This window comes from Aotus nancymaae, unplaced genomic scaffold, assembly GCF_030222135.1.
Source record: "Aotus nancymaae isolate 86718 unplaced genomic scaffold, 86718_ANA_hifiasm-v0.15.2.pri h1tg000064l_1, whole genome shotgun sequence".
Lineage (NCBI taxonomy): Eukaryota > Metazoa > Chordata > Mammalia > Primates > Aotidae > Aotus > Aotus nancymaae.
The window spans coordinates 22,629,983-22,655,542 of record NW_026988479.1 but is presented as its reverse complement, the minus strand read 5'-3'; the positions used below and the strand labels follow the sequence as shown (position 1 = coordinate 22,655,542).

At 39.8% G+C, this 25,560-nt stretch overlaps 1 protein-coding gene across 3 annotated transcripts in view; it reads left to right on the top strand.

Moving 5' to 3' along the window:
- Nucleotides 1-25,560, top strand: part of JAKMIP2 (janus kinase and microtubule interacting protein 2) — a 192,501-nt gene that overhangs the window by 92,446 nt on the left and 74,495 nt on the right. For all 3 annotated transcript variants that reach the window (XM_021664916.2, XM_064366494.1, XM_021664915.2), the window contains exon 2: nucleotides 11,980-12,256. In XM_021664916.2, coding sequence (XP_021520591.1) covers nucleotides 12,128-12,256 — 129 coding nt within the window. In that variant the 5' untranslated portion in view covers nucleotides 11,980-12,127. The remainder of the gene's footprint in view (nucleotides 1-11,979; nucleotides 12,257-25,560) is intronic.

The window sequence follows — 25,560 nt, the reverse complement described above, 5'->3', positions numbered from 1 at the left end:
CTGGGAGGGAGCCAGGTATAGTCTTGGCCTCATGAAACGATTCCTCTTGTTCTCTCTCTCTCTCTCTCTCTCTCTCTGTGTGTGTGTGTGTGTGTGTGTGTGTGTGTGTCTCCACCTCTTTGACACTTAGAATATGCAGGCTTTTTTGATAGAGGTGTATTGTGTTATCTTCAACTCTACCACAATACTTTACACATAATTATGATCTAAAAGATAGCTGATGGTCTGACTTCTGAAGTGATATTCCTATGGAATTTGGCCCATGTGGCCCATGTGGATAGGTTGACTACCTTCCATTAGTCAACCTAACAGTCTTGCTTTCAAGTTACCATCAACTGGACTGAAATCGTAGGTGAGCATTGACTCCTGGGGCAAAACTCAAAACAAAATCATCAATGTTAAAAACAGATCCGTATTGCTCTGTAATTTATTGCTATATTATACCATACCAGAGTATAACATAGGGAAAATACTAATAGTCAGTTTCTCTTATGTAAAGTATGTAAAATTAAATGAATTCTTTATAATAGAACTATATAATATATCCAAAAGCTATTTTATCCAACCTTCATGTACTTTTACTTAAGTAATATTAATCAGTATATACCTTTATATTGAAATCGTTCTGCCTTTTTTAAGTAACAGGCACACATTATTCACCTATATATAGATATTTCTGCTCATGTCTGACACCTAGAAAAGGTGGCGTTATGATAGCTTTTTTCAAAAATCCAAGGTCCTTGAAAACAGTCACCAAGGAAACAGCAGAATAGGTTATGTATGCTTTACTTATGCCTAAAATAAAAAATCTTGCTATCAGTTATGTTCTATGAAAGCCACTCTCTCCAATAATTTGGGCATTTTTCTTGAACTTTACATGCTAGTTTTTGTTTTGTTTTGTTTTTAAGACAGAGTTTTGCTCTGTCACCCAGCCCGGAGTGCAGTGGCATGATCTCGGCTCACTGCAGCCTCTGCCTCCTGGGTTCAGGTGATTCTCATGCCTCAGCCTTCCTAGTAACTGAGATTACAGACATGGGCCACCATGCCTGGTTAATTTTTGTATTTTTAGTAGAGATGGGATTTCACCATGTTGACTAGGCTGGTCTCGAAGTGATCTGACCTCAAGTGATCTGCCTGCCTTGGCTTCCCAAAGTGCTGAGATTACAGGCATAAGCCACCACACCTGCCCTCCAAATTGTTTTAAGTAACTGTGCACATATACAGTAGTTGCCTGCTTTAGGTAGCAGCACTGATGCATGTTTCTTGCTCTGCCTGACCTTGAATACATAATTGCTTCCTGCTCTGTTTGAAATTTCTCCCTCATGTCCAATGAAGCTGACATTTCTTACTCTGCAACAAGCTGTAAAATACTTCGAATCCAGAGGAAAAAAGACAATAAAATAAGACTATATGACACTTAAAGACTTACTTTATTAACTTCATCCCAGCGAAAGCCTTCTAAATTCAGACCAAAGAATTCAATACAAAATGACTTGCCCAGTGCTGAGGAGGGAAATTAAGCTTGAGACTATGATGGATGGGAGCAAAGATTTAAAAAATGTCAGCATAGGCCGGGCGCGGTGGCTCACGCCTATAATCCCAGCACTTTGGGAGGCCGAGGAAGGTGGATCACGAGGTCAAGAGATCGAGACCATCCTGGTCAACAAGGTGAAACCCCGTCTCTACTAAAAATACAAAAGTTAGCTGGGCATGGTGGTGCGTGCCTGTAATTCCAGCTACTCGGGAGGCTGAGGCAGGAGAACTGCCTGAACCCAGGAGGCGGAGGTTGCGTGAGCCGAGATCGCGCCATTGCACTCCAGTCTGGGTAACAAGAGTGAAATTCTGTCTCAAAAAAAAAAAAAAAAGTCAGCATGTGTCTTAAAGAAAAATACATTTAATCTTGTTTATTCCAGTGTTATATCAAGCTTTAACTTTTGCCTAAAACAGCCATTCAAGGGCTCCTGTGAAGTAAAAGAAATTTCCCACAATAGAACTTACTATAAATGGTCTCTGTAGAAATGATGAAATATATTATTCAATCTCAGTGTTTTCCTTGGATCTAGATCAATGTTAATTAAATTGAACTTCATGGTAGTCATTGTTGACAGATACAATGAGCACAAAGATGAATAAGACACAGTTTTACTCTTGACTGGGACTCAGTCACCTAAATAATAACTATCGAGTAGTTATCTTTACGTATGTATACTGAATTATGGCCATATTCTCCTAGCTGTTGTTTGTATACCTGTGTTCACCTTCGTAGTTTATTCTACCTTCTGTTGCCAGAGGTCTATTACTAAAACCAGCCTTTCATCAAGTCACTCCACTATTTGAAATCCTTCAGTGACTACGCATTGCTTTGTGGATGAAGTCCATATCTTCAACATAGTTTAGACTACCCTCTACCATCTGCCACCGCTTCCGTCTCCAAGCTCATCTCTTGCCATTTTTCTATTCACTCACCAAACTCTTGCCAGTATTCCTCTCCAGAGCATCATCCTTATTCTCTATTACCTCTAGACCTTGATGCTCAGCATTCCTTCTGCCTAGAATATTCTTCTTTCCCACCCTAACATTTTGCTTGCTGGTTCCTTCTTATTTTACAGATCTTAGTTATATATGTCACTTTTCTTTTTTCTTTCTTTTTTTTTTTTTTTGACAGAGGTTTATTCTGTCACCCAGGCTAGAGTACAGTGGCACAACCTCAGCTCACTGTAACCTTGACCTCTCAGGCTCAGGTGATCTTCTCACCTCAACCTCCCAAGTAGCTGGCATTTGCCACCAAGCCTGGTTAATTTTTTATATTTTTGGAGAGATGAGATTTTTCCATGGTGCCCAGGCTGGTCTGGAACTCATGGACTCAAGCTCTTCACCTGCCCTGGCCTCCCAAAGTACTGGGATTACAGGTGTAAGCCACCACACCTGGCCAGTATGTTCACTTTTCTTAAGGAATCTTTCCTGACTCAGTGAGATTCCTATGATGCCTATCTTCTGTCCTCTGTGTGATTATCACACTGTATTAAATTGCTGATTCCTCCTCTAGGATGGGCAGGTATCCTGTCTCTCTTGCTTAGCACATGTACGTCTTCCACCAGCTACTTCATAAATATTTGTATTTTAGTGAGTTAATAAATTGAAGAATCAGTGTTAAATGCCATAAGAAGTATCTTCAAAGTGAAAACGAAAACCTGGATGAAGGAATAATTTATTCTACCCATGGTATGGTGAAGTGGTATGAAGAAAAATGATATGACATGACATTTGATCTGGCCCTAAAAGATGAGTAGGATGGAGTTCACCAGGGAGTTGAGGGAGGAAGGGGGAAATCAAGCAAAGAATTGCATGAGCAGAGTCAAGGGTTTGCTTAGTTGAATCTACTTGCTGAATCCAAAGCAAGTCGTATTCATCTGGAATACTCAACTTAGACATTACTTCTACCAATCCTTCCTGACAGTCCCCCTTAAAGAAGTTGGATGTCTCTTGCATGTGTGCTGAGTGCTTTCTCTCTGTACTTTATGAAGCATATTTCAAATGTGAAGTTCTAAACCTAAGATCCAAATTATTTATCATGAGTAACAACTTTTTGGTTATATTTATACAGCATTCTTTTCATGTGAAACAGTGTATTGACTTTAAATAATTTGTAATAATAACTACCATGATGATTATGTGATAAAGAGAGTGATTTCATAGACTAGGAGAGAGAAAAACAAAAAGACATATAAACCTGGAAATTTACAATCCCAAAGATGCATAATTGCTACTATACTGAATGTCAATAATTCACATTCATTTTTCTCTAACAGATGTGTAATGGATTAAAATTTTTTGACCTTATAGCCATGCCACCACATTCCCTTTATTAAAAGAAGGTAGAATTTCAAGGCTGGACTGGCTTAAATAGCAGCCCTTGCTCCTTTATATTAAATTTTTGTGTCAAATTCATAAATACACAGTGCGACATTTTTCCTGGATGGAGAAGGGTTTAACAAGTAACAGCATGCCACTGCAAGTGACCAGGAATGAAGCATGCAAGTTTACTTCATTCATTTTAAACACTAATAGCATCTCATTCAAAAGCATCATCTTTGGAAAAGAAGGGAGACTTAGAGGAACTAAGAAGGCTTTGTTAGAATTGACATATCCAACTATTAATTATAGAAAAGGGTTGAAGCATTTAGCTTCATACATGTGAACTCCAGCTATTTTATACTACAGTTGCTTTCAAAGCACAACTCGGTAGCAACAGCCATATTGGAAACCTTGAGATTAATAATGACTTTATTCAGCTTATAGCTTGGGGCAGAACCAGCTACAAAACCAAGACCCCTGGGTTGACCCTGTCAATGTAAGTCCCATTTCCCCAGAAGCAGAAGCATGAATTTCTTTAGTCTCTTTAGGGATCTCTGCTTTCTCTGCCCTGTCCTTTTAACACAAAGAGGTGATAAATCAGTTTCCTATTTCCACTAAATTAAGATTACGTTTAGTGGATAGTTAGGTCATGAAAAAGGAAATATAACAATGATAATAATAATTTGCTAGTCATTTTACATACTTTAACTCATGTATTCCTTGAAACAGCTCAATGAGGTAAACACATCACTTTTCCTATTTTGCAGTGAGGAAACAGAAGCTTAGAGAGTTTAAGTAACTTCTCAAGAATATACAGCTAGGAAATTGTATTCAAAGCCGGTTTCTGATTTCAAATTCCAAACTCTTAGCTGTTACCATCTACCATTCTATTTCATAGCCCCCAGCTGACACCTTTGCCACCTCTGTAGCCTACCGGCAACCAGAGCTGAATCCTGCCCTCTCTTAGCAAACTGTTATTACAGCTAAGCCACTCTGGAGACTGACATGTGTATTTTAGTTGCAGCTCTGCCATTTCCTAACTGTGTAATTTTTACAAGTTAATTAACCTCTTTGAGCCTCAATTTCCCTATCTAAAAAATAATAAATGTCTGCAAAGTTTAATTGGAATAGTTTAATGAGTTAATGCTATTGCCTGGCACAGAGTAGGAGCTCCATTAAGGTGGGTAATATCATTCAGGCTCAGCTCAATGCCATCCTTTTGATGAAGTCTTCATGCTTTGTCACTCCACTCTGAGCTACATCCATAGCATTTACCATTCATGCTTTCTACTATTAGTTTTCTTTTTGCAGATATTTGTCTCCTCCTTAGGTTGAAAGGCATCTAAGGGTAGGAATGATACACTTTTTAACGTCTACCAAAAGCCAAGAAGAGTACTCAGTAAACAGTGGCCGTATTTTCTTGACCACATGTGGCTACATTTCCGACAAAGAATTGTGTAGGGATTTTAGGATGTGAGAGTCAGTAGAAAATGTAGTTGGAGGCTGGGTGCAGTGGCTCATGCCTGTAATCCCAGCACTTTGGGAGGCCGAGGTGGGCAGATCTCTTGAGCCCAGGAAATTAAAACCAGCCTGGACAACATGGAAAAACCCCATCTCTACTAAAATACAAAAATTAGTCAGCCATGGTAGTACATGCCTGTGATCCCAGCTACTTGGCAGGCTGGGGAATGAGAATAGCTTGAACCTGGGAGGCAGTGAGCCAAGATCGTGCCACTGCACTCCAGCCTGAGTGACAGAGTGAGACTCCACCTCAAATAATAAATGAATGAATGAATGAATAAATAAATAAATAAAATGTAGTTGGACATCAAAACAGTATTTGTAGGATATTTTTACTTTCCTGGACAAATTGTACAACCAGGATTATAACCTAAGATCAATAGCATGGATTCATCATATTTTTTTGCTTCTGAAAAGTTGTTTTTTTTAATTTTTAATTTTTGTGGTTACATAGTAGGTATATATATTAATGAAGTACATGAAATGTTTTGATATGTGCATGCAATGTGAAATAAGTTCATCATGGAGAATGTGGTATCTATCACCTCAAGCATTTATCCTCTGAGTTACAACTCAATTACACTCTTAGATTCATCATATGTAAATACTTAAAAATTGATTTGATGTTTCCAATTTCTTGATTTTAACCTTGCAGTGTCTGTCATTAAAAAAGAATAATGCTATTATTCACAATAACCAAGATATAAAATCAACCTCAGAATCCATCACCAAATAAGTGGATGAAGAAAATGTGGTATGAAATACTATTCAGTTTTTGAAAACAAAGGGAATTTTCATTTGTGACATGGATGAACCCAGAAGACATTATATTAAGTAAAATAAGCAAAGTACAGAAAGACCAATAGTGCATGACTTCATTTATATGGAAAATAATACTCACAGAGTAGAAGAGAATGGAATGGTGAGGGGGGAGCAGATGGGAGGGAAGAATGGAGAGATGCTAGTCAAAGGATACAGAATTTCAGTGAGTTAGGAGGAATAAGTTCTGGATGGAGATCTGTTGTATAACATGGTGAGTATAGTTAATAACAATGTGGTGTGTACTTAAAAGTTACTAAGAAAGTAGATTTTAAGTGTTCTCACCACAAAAAAAAAGTATGTGAGTTAATGTATATGATAATTTGCTTGATTTAGACATTTGACAATTATACATATTTCGAAACATCATGCTGTATGCCATAAATACATACATTTTTGTCAATTAAAAAAAGAAGAATGCTGAATGGGAATTTTTAGACCTGGAAGTTTGGTTATGAAGAATGGATCTGGAAGCTGCCTAAACACTGAAAGATATAAAAGGACTATGTTGGGAGTAGATGATTCAAGATGATTTCAGATGGAGCTTCCCACTTATAGTCTCCAGAAGTAGTCTGCCAGGAGAAACCTTGGTGAGTAGGGACAGAGTCTGCATTTGCCTCTGCTGATGTCACGCCTCTCCTCTCAGTGGCTTCTCTCCCTCAAGAGTTTTGTGCCAATGCCTAAATAAAGGGCTCTTGCAGTATATGAGCTCTTCCATAAGTGTAGAACTTGAGTTATCAATAATTTTGCACATCCGCTGTCAGTCTGACTTCATTTAAGCACCTTGAGGACAGCGCTTATAGGCTATTTTATTTCCTCCACTGTGGCTAACAGTAGAAATAGAAAACACTCAGTAACTGGTTAGTTCTTGTGTCATGAGCTGTGTAAGAGCATCACTTACATCTGTTTGTTTAATTGCCAAGCAACCCAATGTACTAAGTACTACATATCCCCATCCCTTCAACACCTGTTTGAAAGATGAGAAATATTGAGACCTAGAGAATTAAGTGATATAAGATTATACAGCTACTAAATGCAGAGGTGGGATTTAAACAAGTTTGTCTGACTCCATACCCCTTACTCTTAATCAGAAGTTCTCAAAGATGCCTGTGTATCAGAATCATCTGCCTGCTACTAAATCAGAATCTCCAGAAGTGGAGCCCCTTATCACTAGAGCTCTCAAGTAGATTTTGATGCAACCAAACCAAAGATTCGAGAAGTCCTACTCTAAAATACTACACTATATTTCCTTCTCAATAAATGCCTGTTAAATGAATGAACGAATGATGCTTGTAATTCTTTCACTAATAATCCATTACTGCATAAAGGTGTGCTCTTAAGTAATGATTCTGAAAATGCAAGAATTTCTAAGAGACTAGGAAATTCTTAAAGTGCAAGAATTTCTAAGAGGCTAATTTCTAAGAATTTCTAACTTCTCTAATATCTTTATCAGAGACAGAGTTTTACAGAGAAAGAAGTTTTACAGAGAAACTCAGTCTCAGTGGCTGTATGAAGTGTCTGATTAAGGACAGTGGAAGGTCAGAAGAGTAAGCTAAAATTCACATATTGTATACCTCACAATGTCTCCTGGGACTGCTGCTGCCTGACCATGCAGCTAGGAGCTAGAAACCTAGGGCTCACTTAAAGTTCCTTCAAGTTTTTTATGTTGTAAAGCTCCCACAGAGATTGGCCCTTGGTGGAACAAGGCTCCTATCCTTCCTGCTGATAATCTGCTGGGTTAGACATCACCAGGGGCAAGGACTCTTGGGGTGTCCAGAAACATTCCACCTGTGTGCTGTGATACCTTCAGGCACTCTCTTTTATGCACTCCTTCACGAGTGGTGTCCCCTGTCATGGCTGGCAGCTTCTGTAGAAACCTGACCTTAAGCCACTTACACAAAGGCAGCAAGAGTGTCCATCAGGCAATGAACGGATATATCAGATGCAGTTTATCCTTACAATAGAATATTATTCAGCAATTAAAAATGAAGTATCAATCCATGCTACAACGTGGATGAACCTGGAAAACAGTGTGCTAAAGTGGAAGGAGCCAGTCACAAAAAAATACATATCATGTGATTCCATTTATACACAATCTCCCGAATAGACAGAGCCATAGAGACAAAACTAAGTAGAGACAAAACACTAGTCTTAGTGGTTGCCTAGGACTGGGAGAGCTGGATAGGGAATAGTGAATGACGGCTACTAGGTACAGAGTTTCTTTTGGGGGTGATGAAAATACTCTCAAATTGATTGTGATGATGTTTGTGCAACCTTGTAAATACATGAAAACCCACTGAATTGTACATTTTAAAAGTGTGAATGTTACAGTATGTGACTTCTCAAAGAAGTTATGAAAAGAGAAAAAAAAGCAAGCACAAAGAGACAAAAGAGATGCAGCAAAATTAAAGTCTTAGAACCATGAGATTGCCAGGCACCCATTACAACCAGAGAGAGTTTGGAAAGTTCTCCTCCACCAGAGGGGTGTATGGGATCATGGTTTGAAGTTGCTCACCTTAAAGCACCCATAAGCTGATACTATCAATAACTTCCTGTGATGCTTTTTTCTCTTCTGAATGTGCATGCCATTTTTTTCACCCTTTCCTTTTCCTCAGTCTTTGTGAGACTAAGTTCACAATACTTCCCAGGCTAAAAATAGATAAAGTCCGGCACATAGTGTTATATTTTTAGGTAGAATTATAAATTAAGATGTAAAATGTATTTATTATATGTGTCTCTTTGCACATTTTTGCTACAAGCAGTTCTGTAGAGCTCGTACTCAATATTTACAATGGGAGAGAAGAACGTTCAAACCAGTAGTAATGTTTACAAATTTGGCATGATTCCATCAATGACTCCTTGTGTCAAAGTCACCACCTTTTTTAATCTGTTGAGGGCTGTATTACCTCTCACATGGACCATTAAAGCAAAGCAGCCTAACTGACTTACTTCCACCATCTTCCACGATCCTGACGGTTACCTTCCCAAAATGCAAATGCAAGGCAGTGCAGTCCAGATAATAAGAGCTTGATTCCCAGTCTCAAATTGCTTAGATTCGAGTCTGAGCATCACCACCAATCAACTTGGTCCATTTAGGCAAGTTACCTAATCTTTCATTTCAACATTTTTCACTAAACTTTGTGAGAATTGTAAGAACAGTATGTTAAGCCCTTAGTCCAATGACAGACTCATCATAAGCAGTCGGTCACTAGCAGCTCTTATTATTACACATATGTTCAAATGCTGCCATGCTTCCGCATGCCTGTATAATCCACTCCACACTCCCTAGCCTATCATGCAAGAACCTTTGAAATCTCACCTGTTTCTCTTCTTCCAGTTCACAACCTTTTCTAAATATACTAGGCAAATTTGTGACTTCGTTTTTGCTCAAGCTCTTTATCTACCACTCCATATATGTGCTTAGAAAAGCCTGTTTTTCATTCAAGAAGACAACAATGAAGGGACTATGAAGCTATTCCCAAACTCCGTTTTTTCCTCTGTGTTCTGACAGCACTTTAGGGGTTTGAGGGAAATTGGCCAAAGAGAGTCACATTTTATAGGCAAAGCAAGCAGAACTTCTTAGTGAACTGAAAAAGAGAAACAAGGAATAAAATAGAAGAAAAGATGATTTCTAAGCTTATATCTGGGACAGCTGAGAATGTGGTTTTGCCATTTAATAATCTGGAAAAACCTGGAGAGAATAAGGTTTGAGGGGACTAGTGTAATAAAGACATCTGTATTAGTTATGCTAGGTTTGAGATGCCAATCCGATATTCAAGTGGCTTTGATAAGTAAAGTTTTGTATGTATATACAAGTCCGGTGTTTGAATAATGGGCGGGGCTATGGATATAGAACTGTGGGTCATAACTATACAGGAGACCAGTGGAGTTCATCTGGAAAAGCCCAGAGCAACAACAACATTTAGAAAGCAAATAGAGAGAAACCCGTTAGATACACATATGTGAATTTACTCACTCAGTACCTACTTGAGCTTAAGAACTATCTTATTTGTCCGTATGCCTAGTGATGCTTGTCACACAAATGTTCAATATATGCTTGCTGAATTCGTTCCAAGACTAAAAGCAAAGAAAGGTGCCCTCTCAGAGGCCTCACAGCCCTGAACTTTAATAATTTGGCCAGATTTGCAAAGGAAGCATGAAGGACAACTCTAGCATGTGGCACAGGATGGATGTGGTGGACAGTTCCACAACTGCTGCAGACATCATTCCTACCTCTTAATCTCTCCCTGTCCCCTTACCCCAGGGACACACTCCAAAGAGCATAACTTCAGTGCTCATGAGCAGATGGCACAAAGCCCAGGATCCCAGCATGGCTGTCAATGCTAGATACAATGGTCTTAAGAGAGCAGCAGCTGCTGGAACATATGGGTGGTCAGCAGGAGATCTCCTTAGCTCTGGACAGAAAATCCTCAATATACACAATGCTCAATTTTCTGAAAGGTTGCATGGGAAACTTTCTCTAGGATCTTGCCATGTTTTTCCCATTGACTTTAATTATTTAGTATCCTTTTCTCTGGGCTCCTTGTTCCTGTGAAGTGTTCAAGAATTTGTAAATTAAGACACATTTGCCTCCTGCGACTCCTTTTCTCTCCTCTTGCCAACATTCTGATTAGGCTTTCATCCTTTACCTGGACAAATTCAGCTGTCTCCTATCTGGTCTCCCTGCATCCATTCATCCTCCATTCTGCCACCAGAATAACCACACCAAAGTACCGCTCTGTTTGCGCACACACCTGCCAAGAACTTCAACAGCTTCCCCACTGCTTACTTAAAAAGGATTCAAACATTCTAAGCTTGGAATTCTAGGCCTCCCTGCCATCTATCCTTTCCAGGAAAGCTTTTCAGCATTAGTGCCCATCAACCACATTTTGGGGTATAATTAATCAGGCCCTATATCTTCCCACAAAATAGTCACTGTGATTTCTCTCTGTTGTGTCTCAGCAACTGCTATTTTCCTTGCCCATGATGCTTCACCTGTTTCTCCATCTGTTATCATCTTGCTCAGTCCTCAAGTTCCAAGCCAATGGTGTCTTCTTCAGGAAGCCTTTCCTATTCACCCCAGGTGGAAAGAGAGGTCACTGATTATACTTCTGAAACAATTCATGCATATTTTTTTAAAAAACACTTATCAGATTACTAACGGTGATGTAGATGGATAGAGAGAGAGAAAAATGATAGGTTTTTTTTTTCCCCATTGGAACTCTGACTTATTTTCCTATTTCAACATTCTGTACCTAGCACAGCATATGGAAGGAGCTCTAACAATATTGACTGAATGAATGAATGTATGAGTGACTCAATCCAGTGATTCATTTATAGTTATTCCCCACTTCTCACAATTTAGCCATTGCATGTAATCCTGTCTTTACATATTGGGTTTTCTTAAAGTTGGGTCTCTGTGCCTTATGAGGTCATCACATAGTGACTTCCTTTAACAACCATGTTTCTTATGTTTGGAGCATCAGTGAGTGACATAAAGGAGATAAGGATAGACAAGCAGGCAGTTTCAGGTAAAAAGAACACTCGAAGACATCAAAGAGATATGCTTATAGGTGAAGGATTTTAAGCAGGATATTGACATAATTAGATAAGCTTTTTGAAAAAAAATCACTCTAAATTTACGTACAAAGTGGACAGGAGATACTGAGGATAGAAGAGCCTTAGAAGGAGGTTCTTACAGGCAACTCAGGCTGAGAGTAGACTGACTGGCACTTAGACCAGGTCTTTGCCAAAACAATAACTACTATCTCTGCCTCTTCTCAGGGCTTCCAGGGCAGCGGTTGAGGAGACCTTACCAAGGAGCACCACACAGTAGATGCTGAGACATCGCACTCCAGGATAAGAAACAGTAACATGGCAGCACCTGCTTGAAAGAAATTAAAAACCAACAGACTCCATTTAGAAAGGAACAATGTCCAAGAAAGGGCGAAATAAGGGCGAGAAGCCCGAGGCACTCATTGTTGCCCTCCAAGCTGCCAATGAAGACCTCAGGACCAAGCTCACAGACATTCAGATAGAGCTGCATCAAGAGAAGTCCAAGGTGAGCGAGGGCTACCTGAGGCCATGGCTTTGAGAGCAGCTCTGGCAATGTCCACACACATCGAGCACAGCTCTGTCTGCTGGCCCACCCCAATGGACACCTGCCCTTTGCCATAGAAGGCAACATCCCCTGTATACATGGAGAGCTTATTGCACGTGCCAGGAGGGAACTAAGCACAGGACACACAGAAAGTGAGAACAGCATGCTCACTAGACAGATCTCAGCCTCCTCTGGAAGCCTGGTTCAGGAAGCCAGATGTGAAAATTCAGACAGTGTCCCCCCTACCACCACCAAACACTTAATAGTTGCATGACCTTGGGCAAATTCCACTCTTGCCCTCTGTAAGTTTTACCCCCCAGAGCATTCAGAGCAGTCCTTCTGATATGTACCACATCATGTTACTCTACTGTTCAATACCTTCCAATGACTTCCTATCTCTCTTAGAGTAAAAGGACTTTCCCTACCACTACAGGACATTAGCTCCAGGCCCTTCTTTGACTCATCTCTCACTTCTCTCTCTCTCTCCTGATCACTCTGCTCCCCTTTTTTTTCTGAATCAAGAGAGAGACCCTGATCACATTTGAGGCCCTTGCACTTGTTCTTTCTGGTCAGCTCCATGCTCCTTCACTCACCTCCTTCAGATGTCTGCTCAACCATCAAGCATCTGACCACAGTGTCTAAAACAGAACACTTCCCCATGCCCAGGTACTCCCCATAGCCTATTCTTGACTTATTTCATAGCAATTTATATATTTGCTTTTTACTTGTTGAGTGTTGTCACTCCTCAATCTCTATGAAAGCAGGAATTCAGTTTACCTAGTGTCCCTGGAGCCTAAATAATGTCCAGAACTTAAAAATCTCACTATGTATTTGTTGAATGAATAGAGAAATAATTTAAAGATGATTCATTCCTTTTACCTCAGTTTCTTTATCACATCACTGCTGTGATGCGGTGTGAATTAGATAAATGTATAATGTGCTTATGAGGATTGAATGAGAAAATTTATGTCAAGTGCTCAGGGATCTGCCTGGCATATAACAAACTCACAAAAAATTATTAATATTCTTTTTAATGTTCTCTGGATTTAAGTCAGTTGCTAACTAGACTTAGAAGTCTCTACTTCTTTCAATCTCATCACCTAAATGGATATGCAAACACACATCTCACCAGGGTGGGGTGAATATCAAATAGGGTCATGGCTAGGAAAGCATTTTGAAATCTCCAGCATTCATAAGATGTTTTTGCTCCCTGCAAACTAGAGACCACCATGACAGCATAAAGTTGCCTTATTTAGACAACTATACGTAAGAAAACGTTCTTGATCAACAAGCGGTAGTCACAAGCCAACAAATATCTTTATTCCATTTTTGTCTACCTCTTCTTCCTAGACATCACTATTAAATTTTAATTCGTTATTTCTCCCAAAATCTATTACTCCTCATTTTAACAATAATAAGTGGACTTTGGATCTGCCAAAGCCTGTTGCCCCCTGCCTGAGCTAAGCCTTGACCTTAGATAAAGAGACGGTAATGTAAAGTTTGTAAAGGAAACTTTTTAGTTTCCTTGAAGCCAAAGGAAACATGATGTCATTTCAGAACAGCATGTGTTTGAGAGTCAGAAGACATGGGCATTATTTGTCTTTCTCTCTCCTTGGAGATGAATTTAAATGGCTCAGTGTCTCTATCTGTAATTCAGATGACTGAATCTGCTTCTCCATATCTGTGCTTGTAAAGCATCTCTGTGCAATGGTATAACCTGGGGAACCTGATTAAATATTGAGATTCCTGAAACCACAATTCAAGAATTCTGATAAAGTAGTCAGGTGAGAACCAGGACTTGTAATTCGGTAAAGCAGCCCAAGCAATTCTGATTCGCTACAGATGCAGATGACTTTTAGCCTTTGTGTTGACAAACACTCCACTCTAAGATTGCATCCAGGTCTGACAATCTATGAACATTTCATTGGCCTTAACTGTTCCTGCAGTAACGTCACACTTCAAGGGAGGCAGACTCCTCTAGTTGTAGCTATGACAGGATGACAGTCTAAATTCCTAGGAAAAAGCTTGTCAATCTCGAGACTAGGAACCCTAAACTGCTGCTGCTTTCCAGAGAACAAACTGATGAGATTCCCAGAAACAGGCACTGAGGACTCCACCACTGCCAATAATCTACATGCTCAAGCCTTTTAAAATGGGGAACTCTCAAGTTTGAACCAGGCTGCCTGTTTTTCTTGGGCCTGACACCGTTGTCTAAGCCCGCAGGCTAAGCATAATCTCCCCTTCCTCTGACGATTGACTGGCAGCCAGCCTCTTAAATGAGCGCACACAGCCTCGTCCTTTTCTCTGCTGGCTGCCCCTGCCTGGCTCCCTCTCCTTGGCAGTTAATTATGGTCCCAGCCCAGGAGCTAAAGCAAAGTCTCACCGCCTGTCAGCAGCCTTCCCCAAAGAGCAGAGGAAATTTAGAGGGCAAGCAAGTCATAAAGCACTTCTATTATAAATAAATATTATCGTGTTTTCAAAGGGCCAGGCTTCAAGAGAGAGAATATGAACAATGCCAAGATATGAATTTATACTCTCAGGTTGACTCTGAGGCTCTGATGACAAAATAACAGTTCAGCTACCGGGGAATGGACAAGTTAAAAGTGGAAACCTTTGGGGCAATGGGGCAGTACTCATTTATCCAGCAAGACAATAATTCCACTGATATTTACAGAACAGCCATTGCGCATAGAGCTGAGTCTTAAGAGCTTTGAGCTGATGATATAAATAGCTACAACTTATTGATTGTTCACTGTCTGTCACGGGCTGATAAGTGCATTCCATCCTGCCAGAGTCCCAGCTGTTTCACTAGCACCTGGCTGACCCGGAGAAGGTCATAAAACCCCTCTGTGTTTTTCCTTCTTCGTCTGTCAAATGGGACAATAATAGTTTCTGCCTCACAAGGGTGTATGTGTATGTGTTAAGTTTTGAGCAATTAGTTTGTGTCAAGCATGTTAAGTGCTTTCATGACATTCTCATTTCATCCTCATTTCCACCTACTGAGGTGGGCATTATCATCCTTACTTTACAAATGAGGAAGCTTCCTCATCTGTAGGAGGTGCTCAAAACTACTTGTGGAGTGAATTTACATGATTCTTTTTAACAGCTTTCCCCCAAACCCTGTGGAAGTATTCACTTAGGTGAGAACTCAAGGCTTGGGTAGAAAAAAGATTTCCATCCACCTAACCCTAACCCTAACCCTAACCCTAACCCTAACTATCTGCTGCTTGGAGAAGCACCCTGAGACACTAAGTTGCGATATTTGCCCTGTTTTTCTCTTCTATGGAGACCATAAGTCCATGATCCATGAATGCGTGATCCAATGGTTAGTGTGTATGTACATGCCAGGGACTGCCCCAGGGCTTTTTACCCTCCCTCAGAGATAAACTGTTTGCATCAACAGCATGGGCACAGTGACAGAGGGAATGAATGGACAGGAGCAGGGAACTGGGTTCTCAGGGCAGAGGCAGCAGGGCAACAGGCTTGGGTTGCAAGGTTGAGAAGAATCAGCCCAGACAGGAGCTGCCCCGCTGGCACAGCTCTTCAGACTGCAAAGCATTTTCACACTGAGCCTCACAACCATCAGAGCAAGCCTGCAACAAAGACAGGGTGCAATTACTATTCTGCTTTCACTGAGGAAGAAAATGAGATTCAAACTGCTTAACTCATTTGCTCCCAGAGACACAGCTAGTGGAGGAGCCATGATGGAAATTCCTGTCTTCCATAAGATGGTGGTGATCAAGGTAATGCTCACTGTCTGATTCCACTGCCCTCTATTGCCTCCAGGGCATTCTCAGAAAATCAGCCAACATTCTCTATCCTCAAGTGATGGTCCCCACAGCGTCCAGGTTCAGGTACCCAATTTGGGATGGGGTATATTTTCCTATCTACTCCTCTAGTTCTGTTTCCAGGAAGCATAAATGGCTGAAAACAAGAAATTTAAAAGACAGAATGCTTTGCACTGGATTGTGTAAGGTTGTATAAGACTTCCCTTGTAAGCAACCTTCTTAGAGCGACTCCTTTACGTCTCCTCTCTGAGAGTCACTTTGTGCCCATGAAAATCCCTGCCAATTCACTGTGAGTTTCGACCTCCAGGAACATCCAATGCAGATAATCCAGGCTAAAGTTTATGTTAGCTTAGCGTGCCTTGATAACCTCTCAACCTTTTCCTTACCTTTAACTGAGCTGTCCAATTTTTTTTTTTTTTTTATGGAGGGGTGGTGGAAAGCTTTCTTTTTTGGATTTAGCCAGGTATTCAAGAAAAAGTAGGAAAGTTTAAAGTGCATTTTTCAAAATGCTTCTCTCTTCTGCATGTTATTAGTCTTTCATCTCATTCTGGACCTGTGTAGATCTGGGGTAAGGCTTAAACAACCTTAAAGGGCAACAAGAACATCTAAAAAAAATAGACACTGTATTTTATTTCTGTGGCTTGTGGTTTCCTGACATTCATAGTATCTTGCACAATACCAGACGTATGGCAAGTACTCAATAAATGTATACTGATTAATTGTTCTATTAATCCCTAATATTATGGTAGGCTATGTGTTCTCATGAATATAATTTAGAAATGAAAATGTTATTTCTTTTCTAGATGAAGTTGTCAAAATTCTAGATTTACCTTTATCTTGTGGCAATTTTTTTTATTGTTTCTATTGCTAAAGCATAGCAGATAGATAGATAGACAGATAGACAAATTCATTCATACATTCATTCATTCACTATTTCATTCATCCTAATTTGGTTCAGGAAAAATACAAGATTATATATATATATATATTTTTTTTTTTTAAAGAGAAAGAGAGGAAAATAGGAAAGAGGAAAAAGGAAGAGAAAGAGAGAGACAGAATGGGGAGGAGGGAGAAGGAAAAGAAAGAGGGAGAGAGAATGGGAGTATTGATTTCTTGCCCAGGCTAGAATGCAATTTAGTAATGGGTATTGAAAACCTCTTTTGTACTGATAATTATGCTTAATGATGTAGTCAGGAAGGAATAAGGGAAGAAGATAACAAACAGCCAACCAATATTTCATTTAAACCTATGAAATGCTATGCGATTACTGAGGAGTGATTTACTTCCAATTATATAGTCACCTTTGGAATAGGTGTGAGGTGGTAATGTATGTTTTGTGTATTTGAAGTGGAGAGTTCTATAAATGTTTATTAAGTTTACTTGTTCCGGGTCTGAGTTCAAGTTCTGAATATCCTTGTTAATTTTCTATCTCGTTGATCTATAGAATCGTTAGCTTTTCTTGTTGCATTGATCCTTTTGCCATTATGTAATGTCATTCCTCGCCTCTTTTGATCTTTGTTGCTTTCAAGTCTACTTTATCAGAGGCGAGAATTGCATCTCCTGCTTTTTGTTTATTGGTTTATTTTTACTCTCTGTTTGGTTGGTAAATCTTCCTCCTTCTCTCTGAGTCTTTGTGTATTGTTGCATGTAAGATGGGCCCGGATGCAGCATACCGATGGGTTTTGGCTTTTTATCCAATTAAAATATATATAAGTTTAATACCGGCGTTTGATGCTAGCTGGCTGTTTTGCCCATTAGTTGATGTAAATTTTTTATTGTGTTAAAGTTCTTTGCTTTTTGATATATTTTTGGAAAGGCTGATATTGGTTGTTCCTTTATATGTATAGTGCTTCTTTCAGAAGCTCTTGTAAAGCAGGCCTGGTGGTGGTGAACTCTCTAAGTACTTGTTTGTTCGCAAAAGATTTAATTTTTCCTTCACTCATAAAACTTAGTTTGGTTGGATAGGAAATTCTGGGTTGAAAGTTCTTTTCTTTAAGGATGTTAAATATTGGTCCCCACTCTTTTCTGGCTTGTAGGGTTTCTGCTGAGAGATCTGCTGTAAGTCTGATAGGTTTCCCTTTGTGGGTAACCTGACTTTTCTCTCTGGCTGCCCTTAGTATTTTCTCCTTCATTTCAACCCTAATAAATCTGGCGATTATGTGCCTTGGGGTTGGTCTTCTTGAAGAATATCTTTGTGGTGTTCTCTGTATTACCTGGAGTTGAATATTACCTTGCCTTGCTAGGTTGGGAAAGTTTTCCTGAATGATATCCTCAAGAGTATTTTCCAACTTGGATTCATTCTCTTCATCACATTCAGGTACACCTATCAAACGTAAATTAGGTCTTTTCACATAGTCCCATATTTCCTGGAGACTTTGCTCATTCCTTTTCATCCTTTTTTCTGCATTCTTGTCTTCTCGTTTCATTTCACTGAGCTGGTCCTCGACTTCTGATATCTTTCCTTCTGCTTGATCAATTCGACTGTTTAGACTTGTGCATGCTTCGCGAAGTTCTCGTGTTGTGTTTTTCAGCTCCATCAATTCACTTATATTCTTCTCTAAATTGTCCATTCTCGTTAACATTTCGTCAAACCTTTTTTCAAGGTTCTTAGTTTCTTTGCATTGGGTTAGAACAAGTTCTTTTAATTCACAGAAGTTTCTTATCACCCACGTTTTGAAACCTGCTTCTGTTATTGGAACACACGTGTAATCTATTAAGCCTTGTTCCGTTACTGATGAGGAATTGCAATCCCCTGTAGAGGGAGAGGCATTCTGATTTTGAGTATTCTCTACCTTTTTACGCTGGTTTCTTCCCTTCATTATATATTTGTCCGTCTGTCGTCTTTATAATTACCGACTTTCTAACTGGGTCTCTGACGTCCAACTTGTTGATTCCCTGCGCCGAAATCTGAGCAATCCACTGAGCCGGCCAAAACAGCGGTGTTAAGATTGATGGTGCTTTTCTGCCCGGCAATCTCCGGACTCTGCACCAAGAACTGGCGTGCTAAGGCACCAGCCAAACCGCCACGCCGGCCACAAGAGTCGCCCTGGCGACCCGTGGAGCTCTTCCACTGGGAATCTCCTGGTCCGTGAGCAACTAATATTCGTCTGAAAGTGTGGCGTCCTCTCGTTCTTTGCTCTTTCACTGGGAGGTACGTGCCCGAGCTGCTAATCATCAGCCATCTTGGATCTCTCTTTTAATCCTAGATTTCTAAGATCACTTTTAAAGCTCAGATCATCACTATCTTTCTCTTGGCAGAATTTACACTGGCATTTTCCAAAGGCTAGACCAGAAGTAGGACAGAAAAGAAATACAGCATGAGGTCCGTGTAAGATAGTCATAAATTCTTTCTCCTCTGTCATAGTGTAACCTTTCCTTGGTAGGATCAAACTTTCCTAATGATCATTTTTTCCATAGAACCTCTAGGGTAGAAGGGATTTGGGAGCCCATCATTCAAAGCCCTGCCGAGTGCTTTTCCCTTTACTCTGCCCCACCCTGCACCACTCCTTAGGCCCATACGTACCCCAAATGTGTTCCACATCAGTAGATGCCACCAATGCCAGGGAACAGAATACATACTGAAGAAACTCAGCTTTGTATTCGAACATCTCTTTCTGTTGGAAAAATTTACCATCTTAATAATGCAATATAGTAATGTTAGTCATATCAAGATGATATGGGTACTTTTATATTTATGTTGTTGGTATGAATGTAACAGTCTATAATATAATATTAATATACATACAATATTGATCAAAATGAATATGATAATATCCACTATGTATTAATTATTATGAATCTCTCATGTGTTCCAGCCTTCCCAAAGGGCTTTTGAGCCATTGCTTAAGTAGATCATCACAGTAGCCATATGAGAATGATATTGACAACCCCAGTTTACAGAAGAGAAAATTGAGGTGGACACAGGTGAAGCAAGGTTTCAGGTGCAAACACGAGGTGACCAAAACTTCTTGTTTTGGTCAAAACTCCTTGTCAAAGCAGACAAGGAGATGTAGGATCTGACCTGGGGCCAGCTCCTGGCCCACACTGAATTTTAGAGACTTTTTTACATTGTTCTTATGTAAAGACTGTTCCTCACTTTTCTCATCAGAAATTGTGATGAAACAAAGATTTTCTACATCATAGAGCGGCCCAGGAGGTTACATGCACTGATGTGTGTAAAGCCTATTTAGAAAGGTGCCTAACTCATATTAAACCCTCAATAAATGCTAGCTAGCTATTATATGTTTGAGCTGAAATTTTTCTCCATAAAACATCTCCATGTATCAAAATTGTTTTCTTTCTTCTAATAAATTTTTTTCCATTTCTAAGTATTATCATCTTCACATTTTCACTGTTACTCAGGAATAATTCATCATTTTGTATATTCATTTTAAGATTCATATTAAGATATTTAAATCTGTATCCTTAGTGATGCCATCTACACTGAAAATAATTTTCAGAAAATTTTTATTGGCTTTTTTTCTCCCAAAATTTCAGTCATATTGTTTGGCTTTTCTTCAGAGTAAAACACTTCTTCCAGACTTAAAAAGAAGTCATATCTAGAAATCCTGCAAAAAAAAGTCAGTTTTCATGACAACCAAAATAAGTAAACATAAAAAATGTCAAATGTGACTCAACTCCTTTGAATTTTCTTTAGTTTTCATGGATTCTTTTAAGGGCTAGACAGTGTTTGCTTTTGTTTTTGTCTTCAGGCTGGAATAGTGTTTCATATATTCATGTATTTCATATATTTCCTGTATTTTCACTTTTTAAGAATAATTTCCTTCATCTCCCCTTTGGTCTACATGCAAAAGCTACAAGTTAATAATTTGGAATAAATGACAGAATCACAGGAAGATACAATATGATGCACCCCCAGAGAATTTTACATAAATAATTTTAGATCAAGGAGTATCTCCTACTATATCCAGTAATAATATTACCTTACACTTCATAGTACTTTACAGTTCAAGGTACTTTTCCATACATTATCTACTTTAACTCTAAAAATAACCCTGTTACAGACATTTTTAAATGTAATCAAAAATCCTCAGAAGGATAAAGCAACTTTCTTAGAGATAGCAAATGGTGAAACAGAAATACAAACCTGGGATTTCTCTTTCTTTCTTTCTTTCTTTTTTTCTTTCTTTCTTTCTTTCTTCCTTTCATTTTTTTTTGAGACAGAGTCTTGCTCTGTCGCCAGGTGCCAGGCTGGAGTGCAGTGGCACGATCTCGGCTCCCAGGTTCTAGCAATTCTCCTGCCTCAGCCTCCCGGGTAGCTGGGAACACAGGTGCATGCCATCACACCTAGCTAATTTTTTTTTTTTTTATTTTTTTTATTAGAGATGGGGTTTCATCATGTTGGCCAGGATGGTCTCAATCTCTTGATCTCGTGATCCGCCCGCCTCAGCCTCCCAAAGTGCTGGGATTACAGGCTTGAGCCACCGCTCCCAGCCCAAACCTTGGATTTCTTACCATTTGTCCATTTTTACTACAGTTTTTCATTGTTCTCAGAAGAATGGCTAAAAGTTTCCCTTGTTACCCAACACCCATTGCAGTCATGATACTGTTCCAGATGCCTAATGTAAATGCATCCTGCAGAAATTGAAGATTACTAAATTCCTATCACTTGAGCTAAATTAACTTTCCCAAGGTCTTATATGGAAGGTAAATTATCATAGTTTCTAAATCAGTAGAAAATAAGGCTTTTTCTTTCAAAATATGCATGATCTAGAATAAGAATCAGCAAACTCTTTTTGTAAATGGCAAGAGAGTGAATATTTCAGGCTTTGTGGGCTAGACAGTCTCTGTGAAACTACTCAACTCCATTGCAGCATGAAAGCAGCCTTAAGCAATATGTACATGGATGGACATGGCTGTGTCCCAATAAATTTTATTTATAAAAACAGGAGCAGGATGGATTTGGCTCATGGGCTGTGGTTTGCCCACCCTGATCTAGAAAATGCCACTTCCATTCACTCCAGAAAGATGGAGAGTAAGATCTAGGTTGTCCTTACTGAAGCACCAAGAGAAACACATAGCAGAGAGAAGTGAATATTCCTATATGTTAGGGTTTGGTTTTGTTGTCATTTTATACAGGGAAGGGGTTGAGGAGGGGCTGATCTGGTAACCCTGCAAGCCTGTATTCTCTAAGCTGTATGACAGAAAATATTATTCTTGCCTCTGGCTAGAGGCATAGCCAGAGAGATATAATGGCATATATCCTGTAATTCCACACATGCCTCCTGGTTTCTTATGTATTGTTCTGGGAGCCAGTGGGTATACAAAGATGAGGACAGCTCATTGGCAGCCTTCCAGAAGTTCACTGTCTGGGGTAGGGATAGGAGAGGAGGTAATGAGGACAGACAAGTGTGCAAAAAAAAGTGCAAAGAAGCATGTGGAAAACACTAGTAAGGAAGTGTTTCAAAAGTATACTAAGAAGACAAAGGTAAGGGAAATGAGCTTTGTCCTGGGTGAGCAGGGTGGCATGACAGGAGAGGATGACATCTCGCCAGGCCATGAGGAATATGAGGATCCCAAAAGGAGCTGATGGAAGAATAAGTCAGGAAGAAGAAACTGTCAGCATATGGGTACAGAGATGCAGGGCATGTGCAGAAAATACCATAATCCCCCGTACCTAGAGCATGGGACAGGTGAGGAGACAGAGAGGGAGAAGTAGGAGCTGGAAATCCAACCAAACCTTCCTGAGGGCCTGAAAGGTGAAGCTGGGTATTGAGATTTTATTCCACAACATAAAAGAGCCTGAGTTGTTTTGAGCAGACACATAAGCAAGACCAGAACTGAGCTTTACTTAGAGAATATCACCAGTAGTGTGGGGAAAGCTAGGTTCACCATATGAACCTCTAAGAACTCCAGAGCAACACTGTCTAAGAGAAATAGAATGTGAACCACAAATGCAAGCCATATCTGATATCTGTGATTTTAAAATTTCTTGTTAGCTGCAAGTTTAAACAGTAAAAAGAAACATAATTAGTTGTAATAATATAATTTAGTAAAATTTCTCCAAAGCATAGTTTCAATGTATAATCAATATAAAAATGATAAATGAGACATTTTACATTCTTTACCTCACACTAAGTCTTTGAAATCCAGAGTATATTTTACATGAAAAGAAAATCTCAGTTCATATTTGCAGTATCGTAGCTAGTGGGCACCATGTAGGACAGCACGGGTCTAGAGCCTAAGAGAGAAGAGGCCTCCAGGAAGGGACTGTAGGTGTAAGGTGGAGGTGAGATCAGAGGATGGTTGTTTGAGGATGCCTGCCTCTTTATTTCACCAAGTCCCCTTGTTCCCCAAGCTCTTTTAGAATAGCAATCATGGGAATAATTGCTGTGCCCTTACAAAATAAACTGTTCATAAAATTCTATGCAAACTCAGAAAATACTGTTCTATCTAAAATTAGGTAAACTATTAAGGTGAGTAAACTCTCAGACACTGTATATTTGTCAGGGTTCTCTAGAGGGACAGAACTAATAGGACAGATGTATATATAAAGGGGAGTTTATTAAGGAGTATTGACTCACAGGATCATAAGGTCCCACGATAGTCCATCTGCAAGCTGAGGAGCAAGGAAGCCAGTTCAAGTCTCAAAGCTGAAGAACTTAGAGTCCAGCATTTGAGGGCAGGAAGCATCCAGCACAGGAGAAATATGTAGGCTGAGAGGCTAAGCCAGTCTAGTTTTTTCACATTCTTTGCCCTGCCTTTATTCTGGCTGCATTGACAGCTGATTAGATTCTGTCCACCCAGATAGAGGGTGGGTCTGCCTTTCCCAGTCCACTGACTCAAACGTTAACTCCTTTAGCAGCATCCTCACAGACACAACCAGAAACAATACGTTTCATCTTTCAATCCAATCAAGTTGACACTGAGTATTAACCATCACAGTTTATATTACAATGGTTATGATATGGCATCTCAACCTTAATATTTTTCAACTGAAAAGACTCTTAACTATTATTTTATAAAAGCTTTCAATTTTACAAATGGTGGAGACTCAGTATCACTCAACTAGCAACTGGGACTCCCTTCCCAGTTCTGTTCCCTTTTTCTTTTCTTTCTTTCTTTCTTTCTTTTTTTTTTCTTTTTTTTTTTTGAGATGGAGTCTCACACTGTCTCCCAGGCTGGAGGACAATGGTGCGATCTTGGCTCACTGCAATCTCTGCCTCCTGGGTTCAAGTATCTGGGACTACAGGTGCCTGCCACCATGCCCAGCTAATTTTTTTTTTTTTTTTTTTTTTTTTTTGATATGGAGTTTCGCTCTTGTTACCCAGGCTGGAGTACAATGGCGCGATCTCGGCTCACCGCAACCTCCACCTCCTGGGTTCAGGCAATTCTCCTGCCTCAGCCTCCTGAGTAGCTGGGATTACAGGCATGCACCACCATGCCCAGCTAATTTTTTGTATTTTTAGTAGAGACGGGGTTTCACCATGTTGACCAGGATGGTCTCGATCTCTTGACCTCGTGATCCACCTGCCTCGGCCTTCCAAAGTGCTGGGATTACAGGCATGAGCCACCACCCCCGGCCCTAATTTTTATATTTTTAGTAGAGATGGCATTTTGATGTGTTGGCCAGGCTGGTCTCGAACTCCTGACCTCAGGTGATCCACCCGCCTCAGCCTCCCACAGTGCTGGGATTACAGAAGTGAGCCACTGTGCCTGGTCTCCTTTTTCTAGATTATATGTGTGTGTGTGTGTGTGTGTGTGTGTGTGTGTGAAGGACAGCAGAACAGGATCATGGAGAAGCTTTTTCAATACACAAATGTCTGGGCCCCATCCTGATCTACAGAATCAGAGACTCACAGCCAGATTAGTTTAAAAAAAAAAAAAAAAACTCACAGTCAGATTAGATCTACTGAATCAGAGACTCACAGCCATTGTTAATCTACAAGGAGGTGTATATTTATCACAGGAAATTTAGCAAAATGTTTAGAATATTTTTAAACCAGAATTCCCGAAAGATAAAAGCTTATTAGAAACATGTTATCAAACTACTTGGAGTTTTGACCTGGGAGGCAGGAAGGGAGGAAGGGGAGTGAGAGTGAAAAAGTACTCAAAGAGATATTCATGGCGCATTCAGAAATAATAATGACCACTAAAGTCCTTCGTCAGAGAGAGGACCCAATAATCTGCAGCTCTGTTGGTGGTGGTGGCTGTGTGTGTGTGTGTGTGTGTGTGTGTGTGTGTGTGTGTGTGGTGCGTTTGTGTAAAGTTTGGGAATGAAACTAACCTGGCATACTAAGAAAGGTAAGGTTGAGGCTATTTTCAACTGTCTTCATTTTTCACCCTCTTAGCAGCCGCAGCAGCATCTCTTCAAACAAACAAAAAAAAAAAAAAAAGAGGGAGGAGGATGCTCAATAATACCATTTTAGGCATTTTATTAACCCGACCATAATATCAAACTATGAGGTATTCTAAGACACACATTTATCAGTTCAAGTCTAGCTAGGATTGTGTAGT